Here is a 24948-nt window from a genome sequence, read left to right as displayed (position 1 = left end):
GAGAGAAAATATTTGAAAATGTTTGCCTATTACTTTAACTCACCATAGGGTTTACAGCCCCACAGCTAGGATACCTGTGCCCTAGGTAAAGGTTAGTATAATGTTTAGTGCAGTTGTGGTCACTCAACTTTAGGCAGGTAGTTGTGTGAATTAACGCCACTCCCTGGACTTCCACAAGGAAATTACACAGGGCATCTATTGACATAAAAGAACCCTGGAGCTACTGCCACACTTGAAGGTGGATGTGGCTCCAGAATTCCCACAGCAGCCCGTGCCAACTGATGCAGCAAGCTAGTGCTCTGCTGGCAGAGACAGATGTCATTTTGAAGCTGAGAGGTGTAAATTATGACATCCAAATAGGATTGATGTGAAATAAAGTTTTGTTTCTTAAAGGAGACATATCATATACAAATTAAGAATGTACCAGTGAATTATACTCCTCTAAATAAAAAAGGATTGTGGCACCAAAACCACACTAGGCCCGCCCATCTGTTCCACTTGCTGCTGGCTGAATTCTCTGAATGTGCAGGGGGCCGGCGGCTCTCAGTACACTGCTCTGTAGAATAGGAACCAATCAGCAGCTAGGCTGACCTGATAGGGAGCTGAAGCCTGTCTTTGTCTGTGTGAGTGCAAGGCTGTGATTGGCTATCCCCTTCCTGCTGTGTTTCTAGCAGGGACCATTAGGACATGCCCACCCTTCATTTGAAATAGGGACGGAGAACTGATAGGATCTATAGGGCCATTTTTAGAGATAGGATTCATTTTTAGCCCAAAGTGAAACCAGCACCATATATTATTCATAATTGCCTACAAAATATTTTTTTTTCCATTTATCCAATATGTCTCCTTTAACCACCTCCACTTGTGTTTGGAGTGCGCACCCAACGGAAAAATTATCTGAATACTGATTTTTAGCACAATTGCTTTTGATTCATGTTGAAGCACACATAAAATTGCTTTCATTTAATTAATCGCCCTTAATTGTGTGAGGCATATCTACACGTTACAGTTACACTGAAATTATCAAAAGAAAATGCACCCTGCATTTGCTCTTGTAAATAAGTTCTAATGCACTTCTAATGCAAAGGATGTTGCTCTGTTGCAGAACTTGCCCAGCAGTGTATATCCTGGCCCCTAATACATATTAATTCACTTCTTTTACATCTATTTGTTCCTTTTCATTTGAACTATGCACCCATGCACCCAGATTTTCATGGGGGTAGGGGTTATGGGTCATTTGTTTGCAGATGGTTAAAATCATTGATGTCACTGTAACAAAAACTGTTAAAAAAATTATTGTAAGTATGCCAGATAACATTTTAATAGTTGTTTAAATAGTATTTTACCCCTTATATTCCATGGCAGAAATTCATTAAAAGGCTTACGAGAAGAATGCAAAAAAATAAGAATTGTGACCATGAACAATAATGGATTTATTGAAAGGTTTTCTTTTTTCCTAAAGTCAGGCACTGCCATCTACTGACCGAATGCTATATATTTAGTAAACTGAATGTGTTGCATCTAATGGAACATTCTGAATCTTTTGCAGATCAGCATCTTCATGACACATTTGTCTAATTATGGGAATGACCGTCTTGGCTTGTACACTTTTGTTAACCTTGTCAATTTTGTACAAACTTGGACCAATCTGAAACTGCAGACTCTCCCTCCGATACAGCTGGCTCATAAATATTTTGACCTTTTCCAAGAACAAAGGGATCCATTATGGCAGGTACTGAAAACATTTTACCTGAAGCACTTTTTAGTTATTTACATAGTGAACACTGAATAAGTAGTTCCCAAGGATAGTTTTGTTCCTTACCATTTAAGTAGAATTTAAGCTAGTGAATTAGTATCTGGCACTCTCCTACTGCCAGCTGTGTTTCTGGGGCTGCTGCCGCTTCCCCCCTCACCTACTCCGTGCTTACCTCTTCAGCATCAAAGCGGGTACAGGGGTGACTGAATCACTCTTGCACTCTCTGTACTAGCAGAGAAAATTTTCCATTATGAAAAATAAAAAAATGGCTCTTAAAGTTACCATAGGCAGCTTTTTGCCTCCCCTGGTAACTGACCACTCAGTACCACTTGAGACTAGGGTTGCCACCTAATTCATGGCCCCTTAGCAGCCAATGTCGTGAGCAAAATAGGAGGGGCTATGATGTGTAAGGGCAGGGCTATGACGCTGAGGGGGGCAGAGCTTCTAAACTAGTCAAGAAAAGAGGTAACGGGTGAGGTGAAGGGGAGTGGGGCAGGATGGAGGCAGAGTATGGGCAGAATTTGGGCAAGCCAGAGGCAGAACATTTTTTTACCGGCAAGCACTTTGCTGGTTAACTTGCAGGGCTTGAACTAGGGGTAGGCAGAAGAGGAACCTGCCCAGGGCGCAACAATGTGCCGGCACCAAGGTTCTCATCTTGCCTCATGGCAGGAGCAGCCCCGCCTACTGCACTGTTAAGTCCAACATCAACCTTATCAGTATTATAATTGAGTAAAGTACTACAGCAATTTCTTGTACATTGTGGGATTCCTTATCCAGAAACCCATACCCAGAAAGCTCCAAAGTATGGAAAGACCATTTTAAGCAAAAACTTAACTTTTGTTAAAAGTTGTTAAATTGTTGTTTTCTCAGTGATAGTGAAACAGTACCTATGACTTTATTCCAACTAAGCTGGATGACTCTATATTGGTAGCAAAACAGTCTTATTGGGTTTAGTCAATGTTTAAAAGATACTTAAGGTATGGTGATCCAAATTATGAAAAGATCCCTTACCTGGAAAACCTCAGGTCTCAAGCTTTCCAGATAAAAGATCCTATGCCTATTCCGTCTTCTAATTCATGATTATATGATATAAAAGATAACTGATACAGGCTTTTTTATTTCTTAGGGTAGTTGTAACCCTATTTGCAAACAGCATGGCACAACCAGAACAATTATTAATATCTTTACATTTTTTATGACATTTGGCAGAATATTATCCTGTTTTACCATTATACTGTACTTCTGAATCAGGAATCTATTATGGCTTTAATGAGACACAAATGGCTTAATGGCTATTGGGCTGCCAGGCTGCGACCTTATCATGAAAAATTCAGTGGAAAAATTAATATCTTAACTTATACAAGAATAATTTATTATTTTAAAAGATATGGTATCTAAAACTGCACAAAAAAATCAAAATCAAGACATCCTGCTAGATGAGTACATGAGTGATGAGCTAAATCTTTCACTAAGCATGGATTTGTAGCGAAATTCAACATTTCTCAGCAAATCTTTTCGCGAAACTGCAGCAAAATTTTAGCTGCACAAAGAAAACATGGGGAAAAAAAACACAACAGAAAAGATGAAAAACACCAATTCGCTTAAATGTATTTTACTATAAAAATAGCCATGAAAAAACTCTCATAGACTTTGCATTGTTTTGCAGATCTTTTGGCAAAGCGAAAAAGGGACAGATTCAGATTATTGCAATAGAAAAAGACACCTTAAAAAATGTGGCTTTGTCATGTAACAGACTTAAGCTTATGGCTTACATCTTGCTTCACATTCCATAATATACAATATTGGAACCATGTCATTTCATTACAAGGAAACTCCCCAAAAATTGTAAAATGGCACTAAAACGCATTGAGTCAATGGACGTTTGTTACTTTTTTTCAGCACAAAATGCTTTGAAGTCAATGGGTGCTTTTCACTGTGTTTTTTTGGGCAAAATACATTAAAGCCAATGAAGCATGATGAAACAGAATTTTGCTGCAAAGCCATGCCTGTCTAAAAAATTTCATTCATCACCACTTATTTGGGTTTTTTTAAAAACAAAAATTGTTTGGAAGGATAAACACTTGCCATTAGCAGGAAACAATATTTACATATCTATATCCATGCTTATGTGTAACATAAAAAAGTTTACTATGTTCCTACAGAACCCATGTGATGACAGAAGACATAGAGACATTTGGTCTCGAGATAAAACATGTGAGCGTCTACCAAAATTTCTTGTAATTGGACCTCAAAAGACAGGTAAGCAAGTTTATTATGTAAATCTGTATACTTTTGGTGAAAGCTGATAACCACATACTTATTAAACTTATCAGTATAAAGATACATATGGAACGTCATCTCATGTGTATACATCTGGCTCATATTACTTATAAGAAAAGGGCAACTCTGTTAACTGACATCAAGCAAATGAAACACCAAAATATGACTTTAAATTCATAGTTATTAAATATTTTATCTGCTGTATCAGAACAAATATCATATATTTATAACCAATAGACATTACTAATGGCAAGCTCTAGGGACAATAACCCTGACAATATTAAAGTTCCTAAATATATTATGTAAGACTGTTGGCACACAAGGGGTTTTTGTGTTGAAGAGTGCCCACCCAATTATGCCCAGACACATCAGAAAGCTGATCTATTGAAAACCCCACCTGCTTTTCATATTCAACATTGTCCCATATAAATCAGGATCATCAGGAGCAGTGATGAGCGAATCTGTCCAGTTTCGCCATGCTGAAAAAAATTGTGAAACTGCTGAAAAATTTGCTAAACGTAGAAAAATAAGCAACTTTTTTTACATGCAACTTTTATTTTCTTACTCAAAATGGATTAAAGTCAATGCTCATTTCTTCTTACTCCAAATGCATTAAAGTCAATGAGTCAATGGGCGGTTTTTTTTTGTGGCAACTTTTTTGTGTAGGCGACATTTTTGTCAATGGGCGTTTTTTTCTCACTCCAAATCCATTATCATCAGTAATTGGGAGGTATGCTGGTACTGGTCAGTTGTTTCCAGTTCCAGTGAGCGGCAGACATGTTATGTTTGAGGTACTATGTACAAAGTGAATACTGTTCACATCCTTTTTTACATTCCCTTACATGTAATTTGACATAAATTTATCATTAAAAAGTCATTGCATTTACATTCCCTTTTTCCTTCGCCAGTACTTGTAAAAATATTTTCTTTGAATTTCAAATCCTCTTTAATACTGCAGTGTATTTGTCTGCTTGGACTGTAGTGGCTGATTTGTTCTTTTCATTTGCACAAATGAGCACCCACTATTTTGTCCTGTGATTATTATGTAATTATGCATTTTTGTTCCTGGAAGTACACTGCAATAAATATACACACAAAGTAGTTATAGCGTACATGCAATCTGTATTTGTAGTTCTCCATCATAATATCTGAGAAAAGTCAACACAACAAAGCCCTCTGTGGTTTTGTTTAAATTTTTTTGTCTATGATGTATAAATGAACAGTATTCCCATCAGGTGTGGGACATAATATCCAGAATGCTCAGGACCTGGGGCTTTCCAGATAAGGGAAGACCCCTGTAATTTGGATCTCCGTGCCTTAAGACAATATGATTTTGTTGCGCTTTTTGTCGCAAATGTACGTAAAAGTCGAAGAAAATACGCAAAAGTTGTAACCGTTAAAAAAAATTAAAATTTTTTTAGTTTTCGGACCTGTCGTACTTTGATGAATGTGCCCCTTAAGGTATAGAGATCCAAAATACGGAAAAAAAACCTTGGTCCCGAGCATTCTGGATAACGGGTCCTATGCCTGTACAAGATACTGTTTTATTAATACAAAAAAAAGGGAAATCACTTTTAAAAATCTGAATTTTTCTATTAAAATGGGGTCTATGAGAGATGGCCTTATCCTAATAAGGAGCTTCCTGGATAGCAGGTTTCCAGATAATGGATCCCATACCTGTGATACTGTACACTTTACTATATTTGTTCAGTGAATAGAATTTAATTCTTGATGTTGTCCTACTTATACATATTAAATTGTGCGGTGAGAAAGAAGCTTGGGTTAATTAAAGACAAAGAAGTGCGTGGAGTTTTTGTAGGGGATACTTTACTGGCTGTTCCTATTCTGTGCAACAAAATAGCTGGGGTCAAGGTAAAGGAGATACTTCATGGAGGCAGGCTACAGACCTGCTAGGGTTGGTAATAACATGTATACATATGATGGAATTGTAGAAAGGATGACCTTTTGATCAAGCAGCTTAAACTCACCAATATATATATATATATACACACTGAATAATGTACCCCGCCCATGATGAGGAGACTGCTGTTATACAGGTCATGGAACTCAGATGTGACTTCTATTATCCTCATATTTTACAACTCAGGGTACACTATTTATTATAATATACACGTTTCAATAAGTCATATGACAGAAATGACACCACTAAACAATAAATATAACTGATGACATCACTAAGCAGCATATGTAGCAATATAATTTACATGATATTCATACTACTTGTGTATATACATAAAACACAACACAGGGAATGATCTGTTGTAAGGTTTGCAAATAAATAATATATATACATACAACTGTATAATATATATATATATATATATATATATATATATACCGTATATACTCGAGTATAAGCCGATCTGAATATAAGCCGAGGTATCTAATTTAACAAAACTGGAAAAACTTATTAACTCGAGTATAAGCCGAGTGTGGGAAATGCAGCCGCTACTGCTAAGTTTCAATAATCAATATAAAAACCAGTAAATTACATAAATTGAGGCATCAGTGGTATGTTTTTAAAATATTTATTTAAAAGAAAAACCATAAACTAGCTCTGTAAGTGGAGAAGAGGGTCAACAAAAACAATATGAGTACTACCCCACGCTCATTGCGCATTGGCAAACTGGCAGCAGACCCAGTCCCGGAGAACACGTAAGGGGGAATAAGTATTGCAACTGGGAGTGGGCCAGGGAGCTGGAGGGTCTGGTTGCAGGTGGCCTAATTTGCACACAAAGGACAGAGGGTGCTAGTCTGGAGGGACCCATAGCACCCGACTTGTGTATTAGCCGAGGGTGACTTTTTCAGAACATTTTGGGTGCTGAAAAACTAGGCTTATACTCGAGTATATACAGTATATATATTTACACCTTTTCTTTTAGTATATAAAAGAGATGAGAAGGTTGAAAGCTTAAAGGAAAATCAATACGCGCACATAATCCCATAATGATTACAGCAGGGCAGCCATAAGGAGGGTATGTTAGAAGATTAAGCCTCAACACAAAAGTTTCACCACACCGTTTTTTATTAAATAATTTGCTGTGAATCTTCAGTTTAAAGATCAACCATTAATCGAAGTCGCATGAAAAAATATTCCTATTCTACATTCAAAATGTAATAACAGTAAATCTTTTACTATGCACTAAGCGTAATAGTATCCAAGAACCCGATATCTCTCCTTCTTAACTGCTTCATAAAATCCGTATCTCTTATTTCAAAACCCGCATATAAATTTTCACAATTTAGTGATAATGAATGTTTATTTCTGCATAGAACCTATAATTGCATGGTTTTATCAGAGAGTGTCCATTAAAAACAAAGCAAAGGAACATTTGGCAGCTGCAACAAGATATTTTAAAGTCCTTTTAGGACCTCACAAAAGACTGAATGCGTCAGTTGTTTTTCATATGTCATTTCATTCATCTGCAAGACAGCCCAGCATTTTGACTAAAAGAAATTGCAATTATGATTTGCATAATTTGAATTAAAGCTATAAATACTCTTAGAAATGTTTTAAATTGCCAGCAAAGTGCATTATTGAAAAATGCACAGTAAAATTTCTTATTGCTAGGATATGAAGTATGTCCATAGTCCAAAAAAGGAGGTTAAATATACTTCCTGGTGCTATTAACTTAATCTGAAACGATATTGAGCTTATAAAACAACAATACAAAAAGCACATATCTGCTACATGAGTCTTTCCAATGTTTGAAATTGTCAGAGGCATAATGAAAATTCTTCAGCAACTTTCAGTAGAAGAAGATTATAAAGAACTAGAGATGCACTGAATCCCGATTTAGTTTAGCATTTGGCCAAATCTCAGCACATTCTTTTTGCAATGTTAGGATTTGGCTAAAATATTAGTGCTTAACCAGACCAAATCTGAATGCTTGCAGGGGTAGTTCACCCTTAAATTACATTTTAGTATAATGTAGACATTGGTAATCTGAGACAACTTTTTATCTGGCCTTCATTTTTTTATTAACAATTTTTTTTTTTAATTATTCAGCTTTGTATTCATTACCTCTAGAATTTAGAAATTTAGGTCCAATTACCCTAGCAACAAGGCAGTGGTTTAAGCGACTGGAATATGAACAGGAGAGGACCTTTATAGAAAGATTAGTAATAAAAGGTAGCAACAAAAATAAAATTATCGTCTCAAAGAGCATTACTTCTTTTTGTCACCAAGTGACCCTGCTTAGAAAGCTGGAAAGAGGCAGAAAAGAAAGGCAAATAATTCAAAAACCATAAAAGAATAAAGACCTCTGCTAAGTTGCTAAGGAACAGGATATTGGTGTTATTAGCCCTAAAAAGGAATTATCTTACCATATGTTCTTTTTATATGTTATATATGTTTTTATTATCCTTTGGTTACACACAGTTAATGAACTCCAAATAATATCTCTTTATACTTTTTATCTAAAGTAAAGAAATAAAAGAAAGTGTAATTAGAAAGACTAAAAAGCGTGTTTGAGTGGGAAAAACAAGTTGTCTGAAAAACTGCTAATGAATCACAGAGGACATAATGACACATCTCAGCTGCTCTTTTCCCTGTAGGATTAATATGTTCACACCACATAATCATGCACACAATTTGTGCAAAGAATGCACTTTTTTAATTAAAACAAATTATCACACTTAATAATAACTGAATGTCATGTTATTATGTCATTATTCTGTTTCACAAATGCTTTGTAAAGGTTTTATTGGTAGTATTTAAGATTAAAAAGATATGGGATCCCTTACCCAAAAACCAAAAGCTTTGAATTACAGCAGGTCCTTTTCCCATAGAGCTCATTTTAGCAAATAATTCTAATTTTTAATTGATTTCCTTTTGCTCTGTAGTAATAACAGTACCATGTAATTGATGGTAAATAAACTGCATGAATCTATATTGGTGGCAAACAATCCTATTGGATTTATTTAATATTTAAATAATATTTTACAAACTAGGTGTAGTGATCCAAATTATGGAAATATCCCTTATCCAGAAAACATCAGGTTCAAAGCATTTTGAATAATAGATCCTATAGTTGCATTATAGTTGCAAGCAGACACTCTATTAGAGTGTAGCGAACCTCACAAAAAAAGTTTGCGAACCCGTTCGCGAACTTCTGCCAAAAAGTGCAAACTTTTGCGAACTTTGCGAACCCCATAGACTTCAATGAGAAGGTGAACTTTAAAACCTAGAAAAGCCATTTCTGGCCAGAAAACTGATTTTAAAGTTGTTTAAAGGGTGCCACGACCTGGACAGTGGCATGCAGGATGGGGATCAAGGGCAAAAATTTCTCTGAAAAATAAGTTGTTGACACAGCATTGCGTATTGTGCTGTAAAGGGCACAAATCACACTACATTTCTAAACTTGTGTAATAAACTGCTTTAAAACGTCTGGCGTCTACATGCCAATCAAGTCGTGTAAAGGTTACAGCCGGTTCACACGCAAAGACAAAACGCCACATTTACTGCAATGCAAAAAAACACAAAGAGCTTTAATGATACTGTCAAGTGAGCGAATAATAGTTTTTACTTGTTGCTTGTCACCTCCAGGACGGGGTGTGCTGTGTAAGCCAGTCAACTACCTCTCCAGCATTTTTGGAGTTCAGGGTACGTGCCTTCGGAACACTGGGCGATTTCATAGGGCCACAGGATATCATAGCTGCACGGCCCCTAGTGCCTCTGAGTGGCGGCCTGCCTTTGCCTGGCATTTTTTTTATTTTTACAAAACAACAACAACAACAGCAACTTGGGTGATGTTTCTGGACACAAAATTATTATTGTTATTTTTAGATGGAATGTGAAAAAGCACACACAGCTAGGTGGCACTTGGTTGAAGACACTGGGCAACAAGGCCCGCAATGGCAACGTATACAGTAGTGGATACGGAATATAGTATTGCTGGTGGAAAAATGTAATTTTTGTGATTTTATTGCAATGCAATGTCACTACTATGTGTAACGTGTTTGGTGCACTACTATGCACAACAGCAAACCGCACTGGGCACGTTAAAGAACAGTAAGATAAATAAATAAAATAAATAAATAAATAATAATAATTTTAAAAAAAAGTGATCTCTGGTTGGTGCTGGTGGTGAACTAATAGGAACAGCACACCAGTCCCCAACACAGCTAGACTAATAGCACTGGGCTCTATAAATTACAGTAGCAAAGTAAAAAAACACAAATAAAAAAAAATTATGTGAATGTGTGGTTGGTGCTGGTGCACTACTATGAGCAGCACACCTGTCTCCAACACACACAGACAGAGCTGCAGTACACAATGACAAGAGGACTAGAGTAACAGTAATCAGAAAATAAAAGCAGTCCTTACAAGGACTATTGGGTTACAGCAGATGAGATCAGCAGGACAGCTGCCCACAGCAGCTACATACAGAGCAGTAGAAAGTAGATTACTAGTCAGCAAAGCTACCTAAACTGTCCCTCAAATCCCTGCACAGCTCTCTCCCTATGCTAATACAGAGCAGTAGAAAGTAGATTACTAGTCAGCAAAGCTACCTAAACTCTCCCTCAAATCCCTGCACAGCTCTCTCCCTATGCTAACTCATCAAGCACACACAGGCAGAATGTAAAATGGCTGCTGGGCTTCGGTTTATATATGGAAGGGAGTGGTCCAGGGGGGAGGGGGTGGTCCAGGAGGGAGAGCTGCCTGATTGGCTGCCATGAATCTGCTGGCTCTGGGGTGAGAGGTCAAAATTTGGCTCCTGCTAAGGCGAACTCAAAATTGCGAACATCGCTAAAAGTTCGCAAACTTGTTAGAACGAATTAGTTCGCCGGCGAACAGTTCGCTACATCTCTACACTCTATGACTAATTCTCTCCTTTTAAAATTGATGGAAATGAAATCTTGCTATGTTGCGAAGTTTTCAAAAACTTTGCTTGACTACCAGAATATTTATTATAAGCTTATTGAAAACACAAATATAAGTACAAGTATTCTAGCTAATACATTTCCAGATATATTTTTTTCCTGGTACATGAAATTCATGCTAAACTGATGAAGTCATTTGTAAGCTTAATTGCCCAATTTACCTAGAGGCCTCTTTGATATGAGGACGCTTTGATATGATGTTTTTAATAATCGAATCAATCCAGTGCTCCGCTATCACTTTTAAGTTTTATCCATAAACATGTTATCCAGAGTGTTATGAACACTGGCAAATCCCCTTCCCCATATTGCACTGATTAAATAAACAACCCAAATAAACAACTCTTGCATACAATTCTGAAATGAGACAATCCTTGTAAAGGATATAAACTAACCTAACAAAACTTCAAGGTTAAATCTATTTAAGTATTATAAGACACTTTATCCAAAAAATCCCAAGTCTAGATATAAAAACCCACGTGAATTCTATCATTCTTAGGTGCTTATATTATTTTGTCTCTTAAAACTTATTGCATTATGATAGTAGGAAAATGTAATGGAATGTATATTACATGGTGCCACTTTGATTGACTAGCTTTTTCCGTGAGAATGGAATACAATAGGTAAATCACCAAATGACAACATTGCATTAGTGTTTATTTGTGTTGTTTTCTTTCTGTCATCTGTATTGTTGTAGGCACAACAGCACTTTATCTCTTTCTACTAATGCATCCTAATATTATAAGCAATTTTGCTAATCCAAAGACATTTGAGGAAGTGCAGTTCTTCAGTGGAAACAACTATCACAAGGGAATCGACTGGTAAGATAAAAATGGTCATGTTTAGCCCAGTCACATTTGTTATTTTATTTTACAGATTTTAATACTATTTTACTTGCCATTTTCCCTTTTGTTTTAACTACAAATTATAAATAACTGATAGCTTATATGGGTATAGGATCTGTTATCAAGTAACCCGTTGTCCAGAAAACTCAGAATTAGGGGAAGACCATCTCCCATAGACGTCATTATAATAACGTAATTTAAATGATTACCCTTTTCCTCTGTAATAATAAAGCAGTACCTTGTACTTGATCCCAAAACACAATTAATCCTTATTGGAGGCAAAATAATCTTTCTGGGTTTATTTAATGATTAAGTTATTTTTAGTAGACTTTCTGTGAATTACAGGAAGATCCCTTATCTGGAAAAAAATCGTTGTAGCAGTTTGGATTTACTGGGCTGAACAGATTTATAAATAAGGGAAGAATACATTTACAGCCCCATTGTATTTACTGAATAGTATTTATATTGCCCCTTTGAATATAAACATTTCAAAACATTGAATTTACACATAACAAGAATTTCAGACTGCTGGAATAATACCATAGAGTAAATGTACTATTTCAGTTTTCCTCTTTTACACCAAGGTACATGGATTCTTTTCCTTATCCATCAAACACAACATCAGACTTCCTGTTTGAGAAGAGTGCAAATTATTTCCATTCAGAGGAAGTTCCCAAGAGGGCTGCAGCACTGCTTCCAAAAGCTAAACTTATCACCATTCTGATTGATCCATCTGATCGGGCATATTCCTGGTACCAGGTATCTTTTATTCCCAGACAAGGCCAGAAATGAAAAAAATGTAATCAGCTTGAGCCTGAAATGCTTCATAATGTTATATGTATTAAAGGCCAAAAATAATCACACACTATTATATGCAAAGGAGTGTTGTTCTTCTGCTACAATAATTATTCTACAGCAATACAAAAGACATTTCTCCAATAAATTGCATACATACAATTAATAATAATAATAATAATAATAATAATAATAATAAAGCCAGTTGAAAACTATTAAGTGGCCCAAGTATTAAGGAAGTTTTACTTTTTTTTCTTGTCTTACAGTTACAGAAGCATATGTAATTTGTTCCAGTTACAATATATATTATTATAGGAATAATTAAAAGCTACTATTAAATATATAAAAAAAAAAAACTCAAGCTTGGTAGACCAATCGCTTTAAATCTGTATGTTTCAAGAATAACAATTGCATGGGGAAATAAATTAGCATTAGTTTAAAAAGAACAGAGGTGTAACATAATCATTTCCGGATTCAAATGTTTAATCCTTGGCAAAAGTGAGAAAACGCTGTCACACTGTTAGGGATGATTTAAGATCCCATGGTTAGGGATACTAGAAATAAAGTGAGAACAAGCTAATGAATCGGGTGGAAGTTAGCATTTAGCTAGAGAGAGGCAAGTCTAAATATTAATTGAAAGCTAGCTGTCAAATGGAACTGCACCACCCAGCTAGTAAGTGGCTGTCAGAACTAAGAGTGCAGGCAGATGGGGGTTTAAAGGAGACATATTGGATAAATGGAAAAAAAAAACCTAATTTTGTAGGCAATTATGAATAATATATGGTGCAGGTTTCATTTTGGGCTAAAATTGAATACAGTCTGTAAAAATGGCCCCTTTATTGAAGCTCGGTATAGATCCTATCAGGTCTCTGTCTGTGTTTCAAATGAAGGGTGGGCGTGTCCTAACAGTCCCTGCCAGAAGCACAGTAGGAGGGGGAGAGCCAATCTCATCCTTGCACTCACACAAGCAAAGACAGGATTCAGTTCCCTATCAGGTCAGCCTAGCTGCTGATTGGTTCCTAGTACAGTGCAGTGTACTGAGTGTCGCCCGCTCCCCTGCACATCCAGAGAATTCAGCCAGCAGGAAGTGGAATAGATGGGTGGGACTAGTGGGTTTTTGGTGGAATTTCTCAATAAATCAGTCTGAAACACAACTTTTTGAGCACAATCCTTCTATATTTAGAGGAGTATAATGCACTGGTACATTCTTAATATTTATATGATATGTATCCTTTAATAGCTTTGTAGCTTCTGCCTGGCTGAGCTGAATCTGGACCACCAGCTGTGAGCAGATACAGGAATTAGCTATACTTTCCTGTGAAGCAGAAATAGGGAATATGCTTCACTTTCCAGCAAGAACTGAGCTAAGAGCCCGTTGAAGCCGCTTCTATTAGAGCCATCTGAGCCAGCTAATTTACAACCTAGGGTGTGGAAGGGGACAAGGCAAAAGTTGGAATGGCTTGCCAGGCCACGTGTGCAGGAATTCAGTCCTGATAAATAGCAAGTGTCATCAATTAGTCTGGGTTAGATATTATTAAACCGCTTTAAAGCCTCTAATTGTTAGCTAAAATCTAAAACCCCTAAAATCTAAAACCCTTATTTTGTAGTTTAAATGATTCAGAAGATAATCAAATGAAAGTGCCAGAATTACATAATAGGGGCAAAATACCCCCTTGTTATATGTGATTTCAGTAAATAGGGCTTGTGCTAAACATATTTTGTGCTGGTTGTGTAGCTCACCAAATAGCAAAAAGTAGATAATTTTTTGTGATTAAAACAGGCTATTCTCTTCTTCCTTTGTTGTGACTTTTTTAATAGCAGGAGTTCATTATCTAGGGGAAGTGATGGGCAAATTTTTTTCCGGGTTTTGCCGTGAAATAATGTTCATATACTCCAATAGCCACAAACGAAGTAGCCTGGCTTGGAAAAAGTTGATGCAAAAGAACGCCCACTGACTTCAATGCCTTTCGTGAATTTCACTGTTTCACAAATTCGTTGGTGAAGCAAAACGGGACAAATTTGTTTATCTCCATCCAGGGGGATTATCTGGGCACTAGTAAACTAGAAATCTAGCTTGCAAGGACCAAACATAGAACAGTTTCAGTTTCCCTGTTTAGCTCAAGACACAATAAAAACCATACATTTTTATGCTTAAAACAATAGACAAGTATGTTCAGCACAAGCACTATAAATTGAGCTTATGTTCAAAAAAAGAAAAACCTTGCCTCTTTAATGCACATCTAAATTATTTAAAAAATTGATGTCAGGATGGTATAACACCAGGCTTGTAATTTAAAATATGCTAAAATAGTAATCTGGGTTATAAAATTAAAGAAACAGTAACACCAAAAAAATTAAAGTGTATCAAAGTAATCATAGACAGCAGAAGATGGTTTTGGATGGGAGGGGGGCAAAAAGAAACAGGTGGTGCACTGCAACAAAATGTTACACCACACCCATTTTACTAGGCCACACCCATACTGTAGAGTACAGCTGAAACCCCCTGCAGGCTATCACTGGACAATTTCATATTACCAGAATGCAGTTTAAATGTGCCTAATCCGCTCTTGCTAATAATTTTGACAGATTTGCCTGACTTAATCATAAGCAGAAAATGAATTATGAATTGTGTTTGGAGAGGCTAGTAGATATCCACTACTGTTTGTTTTTTTGTCAAAGTGCATGAAGATTCACCCATGTAAAATAAACAGTGTAAATGTCATGCATAATGCCCCAGAATGCTGCATAATTGCAGTGCCAATATCTTGTGCATCAACCTTTAAATATATAGTAGAATATATACAGTTTTGATGCCATGAATAATGTTACCTGAATACACTGCAGGATAAACACAATACCATTGCCATGCATAATGGCAATAAGGCATATGAAATGTAAAGTGATAGTTTATAGCCCCAGAACACATGACAGATAAATACAGTGCCAATGTTATGTATAATTCTACCAGGACACATGGTAGGATAAATAGATAAATACAGTGCCAATATCATATATAGTACTACCAGGACACATGATTGGATAAATAGATAAATACAGTGCCAATTTTATGTATAATTCTACCAGGACACATGGCAGAATAAATAAATATAGTACCAATTTAATGTATAACACTACCAGGACACATGGCAGGATAAATAGATAAATACAGAACCAATTTAATGTATAACACTACCAGGACACATGGCAGGATAAATACAGTGCCAATTTCATTTATAATACTACCAGGACACATGGCAAGATAAATAGATAAATACAGTGCCAAATTAATGTATGATACTACCAGGACACATGGCAGGATAAATAAATACAGGGCCAATTCCATTTAAAGGTATGGGACCCATTATCCAGAATGCTTGGGACCTGGGATTTTCCGAATAAGGGGTCTTTCCATAATTCAGATCTCCTACCTTGAGTCTGCTAATAAAATTATTTAAACAGTAATTAAACCAAACAGGGTTGTTTATGCTCCAGTAAGACTTAATTATATCTTAGTTGGGACCAAATACAAAGAACTGTTTTATTATTAGAAAGAAAAATTAAATAATTTTTAAAAATGTGAATTATTTGATTAAAATGGTCTATGGGAGATGGCCTTTCCATAATTCGGAACTTTATGAATAATGGGTTTTTGGATAAGGGGTCCAATACTTGTATAACACTACCAGGACACATGCCAGGATAAATAGAAAAATACAGTGCCAATGCCATGTATAATACCACAAGGACACATGCCAGGATAAATAGATAAATACAGTGCTAGTTCCATGTATAAATACTACCAGGACACATGGCAGGATAAATAAATACAGTGCTAGTTCCATGTATAACACTACCAGGACACATGGCAGGATAAATAAATACAGTGCTAGTTCCATGTATAACACTACCAGGACACATGGCAATATAAATAAATACAGTGTTAGTTCCATGTATAACACTACCAGGACACATGGTAGGATAAATAAATACAGTGTTAGTTCCATGTATAACACTACCAGGACACATGGCAATATAAATAAATACAGTGTTAGTTCCATGTATAACACTACCAGGACACATGGTAGGATAAATAAATACAGTGTTAGTTCCATGTATAACACTACCAGGACACATGGCAATATAAATAAATACAGTGTTAGTTCCATGTATAACACTACCAGGACACATGGCAATATAAATAAATACAGTGTTAGTTCCATGTATAACACTACCAGGACACATGGTAGGATAAATAAATACAGTGTTAGTTCCATGTATAACACTACCAGGACACATGGCAATATAAATAAATACAGTGTTAGTTCCATGTATAACACTACCAGGACACATGGCAGGATAAATAAATACAGTGCTAGTTCCATGTATAACACTACCAGGACACATGGCAGGATAAATAAATACAGTGTTAGTTCCATGTATAACACTACCAGGACACATGGCAGGATAAATAAAGCAAATCTTGCTGTACAGTAGGGAAAGACTTCTCTTCCAGCCATTTTTTGTTTTAGTGCTCCTGAGCTGCTGCTGGTTTGAAAAAGTCAACCCACTCCTCCTTCCTTCTTCATGGCAACCAGGAAGGAATCAGGATGTGAAGACAGAGAGAGAGAGCAGCAGGCAGAGCAGTACATTATATTTTTAATTACTTTAAAACACTTTCATTTTTTTAGTGTTACTGTTCCTTTAAGGTCAACTTTGCTCTTAAAAATGTTAAGTTACCCCAATTATTTTGGGTTTTTTCCATTTTAATTTGCGAATAACATTTAGGATCTCTAATGTTCATGCATGGATGCAAATGAGTAACTTGAGGTACTTAAACTGACAATGTCTTTCTTTCAGCATCAGAGATCTCACAAAGATCCAGCTGCATTAAAATTTAGCTTCTATGAAGTGATTAGTGCTGATCAGAATGCACCCTTAGAGCTCCAAATGCTGCAAAGAAGATGTCTTGTGCCTGGCTGGTATGCGTCTCACATAGAGAGATGGCTAGCCTATTTTCCTCCTTCACAGGTAACACATTTTCAGCCTTTCATTTTAAGCATGGACGATGGCATAATGGAAACAATTTTCCAATACACAGCAATCCGAATATTTCAGTTGTTTTATTTGCAAATGCAATTGTCATTAAAAGTTCTATTTGTCTGTTACATTCATTGCACTGATAATTATGACTCCTGAAACAGCAGACGTGATTAGCTTGTATGTGAAGATGCATGCAAGGTATTGATGGAACTGGAATCATACCCAGCATAACTGAAATGGAATTAATACTGTTTTCCATTACAAATAAAAATTGTATTTGTTATGGAAAAAAATGGATGGAGTTCCCATTTAATCTAAACAATCTATTGATCCCAGTGGGCATTATGATCATAACTGGATCATAGCAATAGCAATCTTTTCACTTTTAAGGCTACTTGTGCTGTATATCTGCAGTTACTAATGCCATACCCATTTCCTGCAAAATTTCCCATTTCATCTGGAAAGGAATCCTACATGCCTGTTTAAATACAAGGTACATTGTTACCTTAACAAAAAACAAACTGTTCTCTAAAGAAGAAATGTCATAAAAAGAGACCTTTAGGCACATGCAGCTTGTATTCTGAAAATAATGAACAGGATCTCCAGAGCAGAACAAGAGATGAGCTGAGAAACACTGTGTATCGTATATAAATTGAATTATACATAGCTGTATGAAAACCACAACAAAAGTTGTTGTAAAAGTTTTTTCATGTGTATGTATAAAGACCACAGTAATGATCACTATGATCACTAATTTACACTTTGACTTCACCTCTAGGATCATTAAGTATGGGTGAGGGTTTACTCTTTATATATTGTGCTCTGACGGTAATTATGATCAGCATCAAAGTTTATATTTTAGATTTCTGTTTTCCAATGTACAGATTTCCTTGCAACAAAGTCCCAAATTAGAAATAATATGAAGCAAAATTCACATGTTAGTGTTACTGGATAGATGTAAAAGGATGATAGAATATATGGAAGGTTCCAAGTCTTAATCAAGATTTTCTTTTATTTACACCATTTCAATCTTCACAGCAACCTAAATTTCACCTATTCAACTCTTCCTCTACTACTTTCCCTACCTCTCACACTACTGACTCCACCCTCCAACTTCCGCTTTCCTTTTCTCTCTTCAAATCTTTATCTTATTGTAAGTTATTAGCAAATAACACTTTATTTCCAAATAACATTGACAGTATTGCTCAACAGATCCCTTACAGATATTACGAAGCTATGACACTTTAGTCTTAACTGTGAGATTACCCTGTGATTGTGGAAATCATGTATGTTTGGTAATATATACGTATGGTTATTTAAAGGCGTTTTCACTCATTCTAACCTTAATATTCAGAAAATGGGGTGTTCCTCAAACGTATAGTTAGATGAGCACAGAACAATTGTGAATGCAGTTAACAGTATTGCCTCAGACTTATTTATATTACACTTTCCTTGTATATTTCGAATGGCATTTTCATATTGTGATATGTGGTGATGTAGAGTGATATGTTGAATGTAATTTTATAAAGTGCTTTTATAGATATTTACCCCAAATCCCCCAAACCCAATGATATAAGCCAACTATTCCACGGGGCATTTATAGTGCATTCAATAGATTGTAAGCTCTATAGTGCATGTCCTTCCTGCTTCCTGTATGTACCATATTGTAAAAAAGTGTAAAATGCGTATACAAGTAACACTAAATAGTAAGGTAGTAGTCCACTATGAATCAGAACAAGAGCTCCCATATTTAAGTTCCAGGTTGGAAAAAACTTGTGGCTCGTGGAATATATGCTGGGCAAGAGATTTGATATGTAACTTACATGGACTTTTTCCTCCCTATAATGAGCCTTTCTGTTTCACTAAAATAGATCCAAATTCAAGATTTTATTCTAGAATTGAGGTGTTCAAAAGACTGTACTGAAATAAACCACTGAATCACATCACTTTTGATTATGACTTATGCGGAGGCAATACAGATAGACATTTTCCCAAACATGCAATAAAAGGCAATAAGTTTACCCAGTAGCATTAACCCATAGCAACCAATTAGATGTTAGCTTTTAAACAGGTGACCAGTAAATTCTACCTTCTGACTCACTGATACTGGTTACTGCTGCTGGGCAAACTGAGTGCCTTTCATTACATAAACCCTTAGTGACATTTGTACTATAGTAATACTGGTAGGAACACTGATAATTGTTTATATTTGAATTAACTAACTAACAGAATCCTGCACTGAAATCCATTTTTCAAAAACACAAAGAGAATTTTTTTTATATTTAATTTTAAAATTGCACATGCCATGTGACCTGTGCTCTGATAAGTTGCAAGTTGGAGTGATATCACCCCTCCCTTTCCTATCAGCAACTGATCAGCAGAACAATGGGAAGGTAGCTAGATAGCAGCTCCCAGTAGATATCAGAATAGCACTCAATAGTAAGAAATCCAAGTCCAGCTTGTAACTCCTCCAGCTACATTGAGCAGGAGAAACAATAGGTTACCTAAAAGCAGTTCTAATGTGTAGCGCTGGTTCCTTCTGAAAGCTCAGGCTCAGTCACAATGCACTGAGATGGCTGCCTACACACTAATTTTACATTTGTTGGTTCAAGAATAAAAGTTTAAATGGTAGAGTGAATTATTTGCTATGTAAACTATTTAGAAATAAAAAGGACTTGAACCTGCAGCTTAAATCGACCCCTATATGGTGTTCCTTGCTTAGTATTCTCAAGTATTGTGCTACAAAAAAAATGAATATTCGCACGTGCCTCTTCTGGCTAACCCTAGCTCCAGCCCTAAACAGTATTTGGGCTGCTAGTGCCCACTGCCTTTCACTGAATATTGTGTGCTTATAGTAAATCCACTGCCACACACTGTATATAATGTGTCTGCTCTGCTTCTGCATGTTTACTATTAAAACAAATGTGAACTCTGAGGGATAATTATAGGGTTTTTTGTTTTTACATCACTGCAAAATTTGCTACCTATGACATGTATGGGCAACCTTAGACTCCCCAAACAAAAAAAAATTGCCCTTCCACTTATGCTGCTGATTGGTTGCTAAGGGTTGCTGCTCCTGGGCAAACGTAGTGCCTTTTATTACATAACCCTAAGCTAATTACAAGACCAAAGTAGGAGATATTTCATACCTTATTTTTAAAGTGGCCTGTATTTCAGGCACCTCAAAATTTTATCTTGCATTGCTTTATCCTTCGCCTCCTTTATTACTGAAGCACATGGCGAAACAGCTTCTAACTGGATGTCATATTTATATTTTATCATGTTGATACTTTACATTAAAAAGGAGCTTAAAACCTGCTATTTTTGATTAAGTAATAAATCATCAGCATCATAATGTAGGTAGTGTCCAAATAAGTGTGGGATCCCTCCCCATTCTAATAGACTGGGCTAAGGAGAATACATCTAGTTACTTCCATGGGTCCTGTACAGTAGAAAACATTAACTCCACATCCCTTAAGATAACTTTGGAGTATTTATGAAATTGTCTTGGTACAAGTCTAATTCAAGGTCATTGCAGAAACCCCTCAAGCAAAATTGTTGCAAGAATAAAATACATGACCAGAAGATTCTATACTGAAATATACTCAAAGTGATAAGCTAAGTATTTATATAAATACATAGGAAACAATGTATCACAACAGAGGACATGGCACTGGTGTATGGCTAGTAAAGTCAATCCATCAATTCATGACATACATTTCATACAACCCAACCTGTTTTTGTATGTATCAGATTTGTTCAATTACAAGCTGAAGCCTTTCTGTAGTCAAAATAAACACACACACAAACACTCAAACATACACAGATGGAGGGTTATTAAATCTTTAATATAAAAGCACTTTGTATAAGGCAGTTTATCACAAAAGTTAAACTCCTGCCTCTGGGTTGGGCTTATTGACTAAGCTCAAACACATCTGATCTAGACACATACAGTACTTTAAATTGTTTTCCACCTCATTACTTTATACATCTATTACTACATACATACATCTTATATTGCCATCTTGTGGCAGATTAAAATACTACTTTCATCCTGAAACACTTTTGTTCCATTGGTGATTAAACTGCATATAAAACATTATATAAAGGCAAAGAGCCTTTACAAAAACAGTATAATATATAAAGTGCAGTTGCTTTTTTTAAATAAATCAGATGCCTTAAAATACACATTTTTAGGTAGAACACACAATAACCATTTGCAATATATATATATATATATATATATATATATATATATATATATATATATATATATATATTTCCAGCACTGCTACACTTGACTCCTCACCTCAGCTGGGCTGGACTCTCGCATATGTATTGGAATAAGAATTTCCAGGCTGAACTATAACTCTCAAACATTTACTTTAACAAATGGATGCCAAAAAAACAGATTTTTAGAAGAAACAGAAAAAGAGAAGGTTCTTCCTTTGTACACCACCATATTACATCCAGACATCAATGGGTATTACTCATACTACTGGTGATGACTGCTCCCTATACCTATAACATTTTTAAAGGGTGCTCCATGGGATTACACAAAGATATACTTGAGTCCTACCAACTTAACCCCAAAAAACTTGGTTGCCTGGACAACTACCCTGCAGTAAATATCCTTGTTGGGGCTCAGAGCTGCTGTAGCTCACACTACCTAACACTCCTAGAATGTTTTATAACAGGAGCTGTCTGACACTATCTTTACTTCATTCACAAGGGCCCCAGTTATCCCCAGTTGACTAAGGCCTTGGTTACCTTAGGGCTTAAGCTTACTGCTGTGTCCTTCTGCATCAGGCTCTCCATCAGAAGATAATAAGCTCCCCAGGCCCGGATTTGTGGCGAGGCCACAAAGGCCCGGGCCTAGGGCGGCAAACATTTAGGGGCAGCATGCCGCCCCGCCGCACCGAAGTTCTGCTCCCATACGGAGCAGCGGGGACCTCTCCCCGCTGCTCCGTATGTGTTCATATCGGCGCCCGCAAAAATGCGCATGCGTGCGCTGGGGGGGGTGAGTTGTGCATGCGTGCTCTGGGCGAGTTGCGCATGCGCGGGGGGCGGCTGCGTTGGGTGGCCTCCGGGCGCTCGGATTTTAAATCCGGCGCTGAAGCTCCCTCCCAGTATATAGATTAGGAAACAGGGACTACATTTACTACTCCTGGGCCTGTGGGCATGCATGCTTCCCCAAGGGCACAGGTTAGACTTCCTTACAGCAGAAATGGTTAATTCCTTACATCCCCTACATAAGTGCAGGTTTTATTAATCATTATAAAATCAGAGACACTACAGAAGCTCTTGAGTTTGGTATTTCAGCATCTATCTGGTTGATAGGGTCCAAATGGCCTTAGCAACCAGGGAGTGGTTTGAATGAGAGACTGTTATATACATAGAAGAGGACCCAAATAGAAAAATAAGTAATAAAAAGTAACAATAACAATATAATTGTAGCCTCACAGAGCAGTAGTTTTTTTGGCTCAGGGGTCAGTGACCCCCATTTGAAATCTGCAAAAAGTTAGAAGAGGGCAAATAATTCAAAAACTATTTAAAATAAGTTGAAGCGTTGCGTAAAATTGGGAATTTTTTCACATAGTAAAAGTTAACTTAAAGGTGAACCACCTTTTTAAACTGATTCCAAATTGACCAATGACCCCATATATGTGTCACTCTGGGTCATAGATGCTTTCTGTTTTGGAGAATCAACTTTGGTCAGCCTTATCATATGGGAAACATATGTAAAGGTATTGATACGGCCATATCTGTGTAGCTTCTGTTTATGTAAAGTTTATGTATAATGTATTATCATTTTGTATATTTCAGTGGAGCAGTAAATCCTAAATCTGCAATTGTTTCTCTACAGCTGCTTATTATTGATGGACAACATCTGAGAAGTGAGCCTGCTACTGTAATGGATGAAGTCCAAAAGTTCTTAGGTGTTTTTCCTCATTATAATTATTCAGATGCCTTAACGTAAGTGCATGTTTTTATTTGTCAATTTTTTTGTTGAGAAGTTCTTCTAATTTAATTGTTATTTTGTCTGAATAAAATCTAATTGATAGTTATATTTTACAGTCTAGCTCATTACACAGAAACATTATCATTCACTATTGCCTTTGGATATTTATATCTTGCTTTATCCAAAGGAAACAGTTATTATATGTGAAAATGGTGTTAAGGGTATAGTTTAGAAATACATTTGTACTTCATTTTGCAAGCACACAGAGCTAAGTACTCTCCTGGGGAGATTAAAGAAAACATTACTATATAGATAGAGTAGGTGTACTATCTAAGGAAGTCTTAGTGTAAGACTCAATCATTTCTTTTTTTAGAAAAACATTGGGATAGAGAATATGAGTGTTTAGAGGGTCAGCACATTTTTATAGCCAGGTTGGGAAATTATTTAAAGCTTTTTTTCTGTTCTTCTGTAAATTGTAAAATGTGATATTCAGCTCAGAATAATTACAAATATAGGGCTCAGCCAAGGACAGGTGAAGGTTACTTGAGAAACTTTGTTAAAGTTTTTTTTTTTCCTGCCTAATGGTGACATGTTGCTTTCTGGTATATGAAATATATACTGTAGGTGCTGGACATTCTGGCTACACTACATTGAAAACATTTAAAAAATAAATACTATAGTTAATCTTTATAAGAAAAGTCTTGGGAGTATTGTGAACATATATTAGCTTTGTGTGGTGGATTTACTTCAGTTACATTATTTACTAAAAGCTGTACTACACATAGGGGCAGATTTACTAAAACTCCATCATTTTTTTTATATTTTCAAATTCAATTAAACTCATTTTCCCGAATGTCTGATACTTACTAAAAAAAGAGTCACAAGGAAAAGTCACTCTAAGGGGCTGATTTACTAAGACACGATTTCGAATCCGAATTGGAAAAATTCCGAATGGAAACGAACATTTTGCGACTTTTTCGATAACTTTGCGATTTTTTCGTATCTTTTGCGGTTTTTTTTGGCGTCTTTACGATATTTGCGTAAAAATTCGAGTTTTTCGTAGCCATTACGAAAGTTGCGCAAAGTCGCGATTTTTTCGTAGCGTTAACACTTAAAAGGCGCAAGTTTTAACGCTACGAAAAAATCGCGACTTTGCGCAACTTTCGCAATGGCTAAGAAAAACTCGCGTTTTTACGCAAAAATCATAAAGACGCCGAAAAAATCGCACAAGATACGAAAAAATCGCAAAAGATACGAAAAAATCGCAAAATTACCGATCATTACGAAAAAAACGCAATCGGACGCATTCGGCCCGTTCGTGGGTTAGTAAATGTGCCCCTAAGAAAAGTCATAAAAAACTCGACTTT

General features: G+C 36.2%; 1 protein-coding gene across 1 annotated transcript in view; it reads left to right on the top strand.

Annotated features, from left to right (window-relative positions):
• ndst4 (N-deacetylase/N-sulfotransferase (heparan glucosaminyl) 4) overlaps nucleotides 1-24948 on the top strand; it is a 138439-nt gene that overhangs the window by 98525 nt on the left and 14966 nt on the right. The window contains exons 7-12 of the mRNA XM_031903014.1: nucleotides 1550-1732; nucleotides 3919-4015; nucleotides 11637-11760; nucleotides 12369-12543; nucleotides 17437-17607; nucleotides 23486-23595. Of these exons, the coding sequence (XP_031758874.1) occupies nucleotides 1550-1732; nucleotides 3919-4015; nucleotides 11637-11760; nucleotides 12369-12543; nucleotides 17437-17607; nucleotides 23486-23595 (860 nt within the window). The remainder of the gene's footprint in view (nucleotides 1-1549; nucleotides 1733-3918; nucleotides 4016-11636; nucleotides 11761-12368; nucleotides 12544-17436; nucleotides 17608-23485; nucleotides 23596-24948) is intronic.

This window comes from Xenopus tropicalis, chromosome 1, assembly GCF_000004195.4.
Source record: "Xenopus tropicalis strain Nigerian chromosome 1, UCB_Xtro_10.0, whole genome shotgun sequence".
NCBI lineage: Eukaryota > Metazoa > Chordata > Amphibia > Anura > Pipidae > Xenopus > Xenopus tropicalis.
Note: the sequence above shows the minus strand (reverse complement) of the source record. Positions and strands in the feature narration are given on the sequence as shown.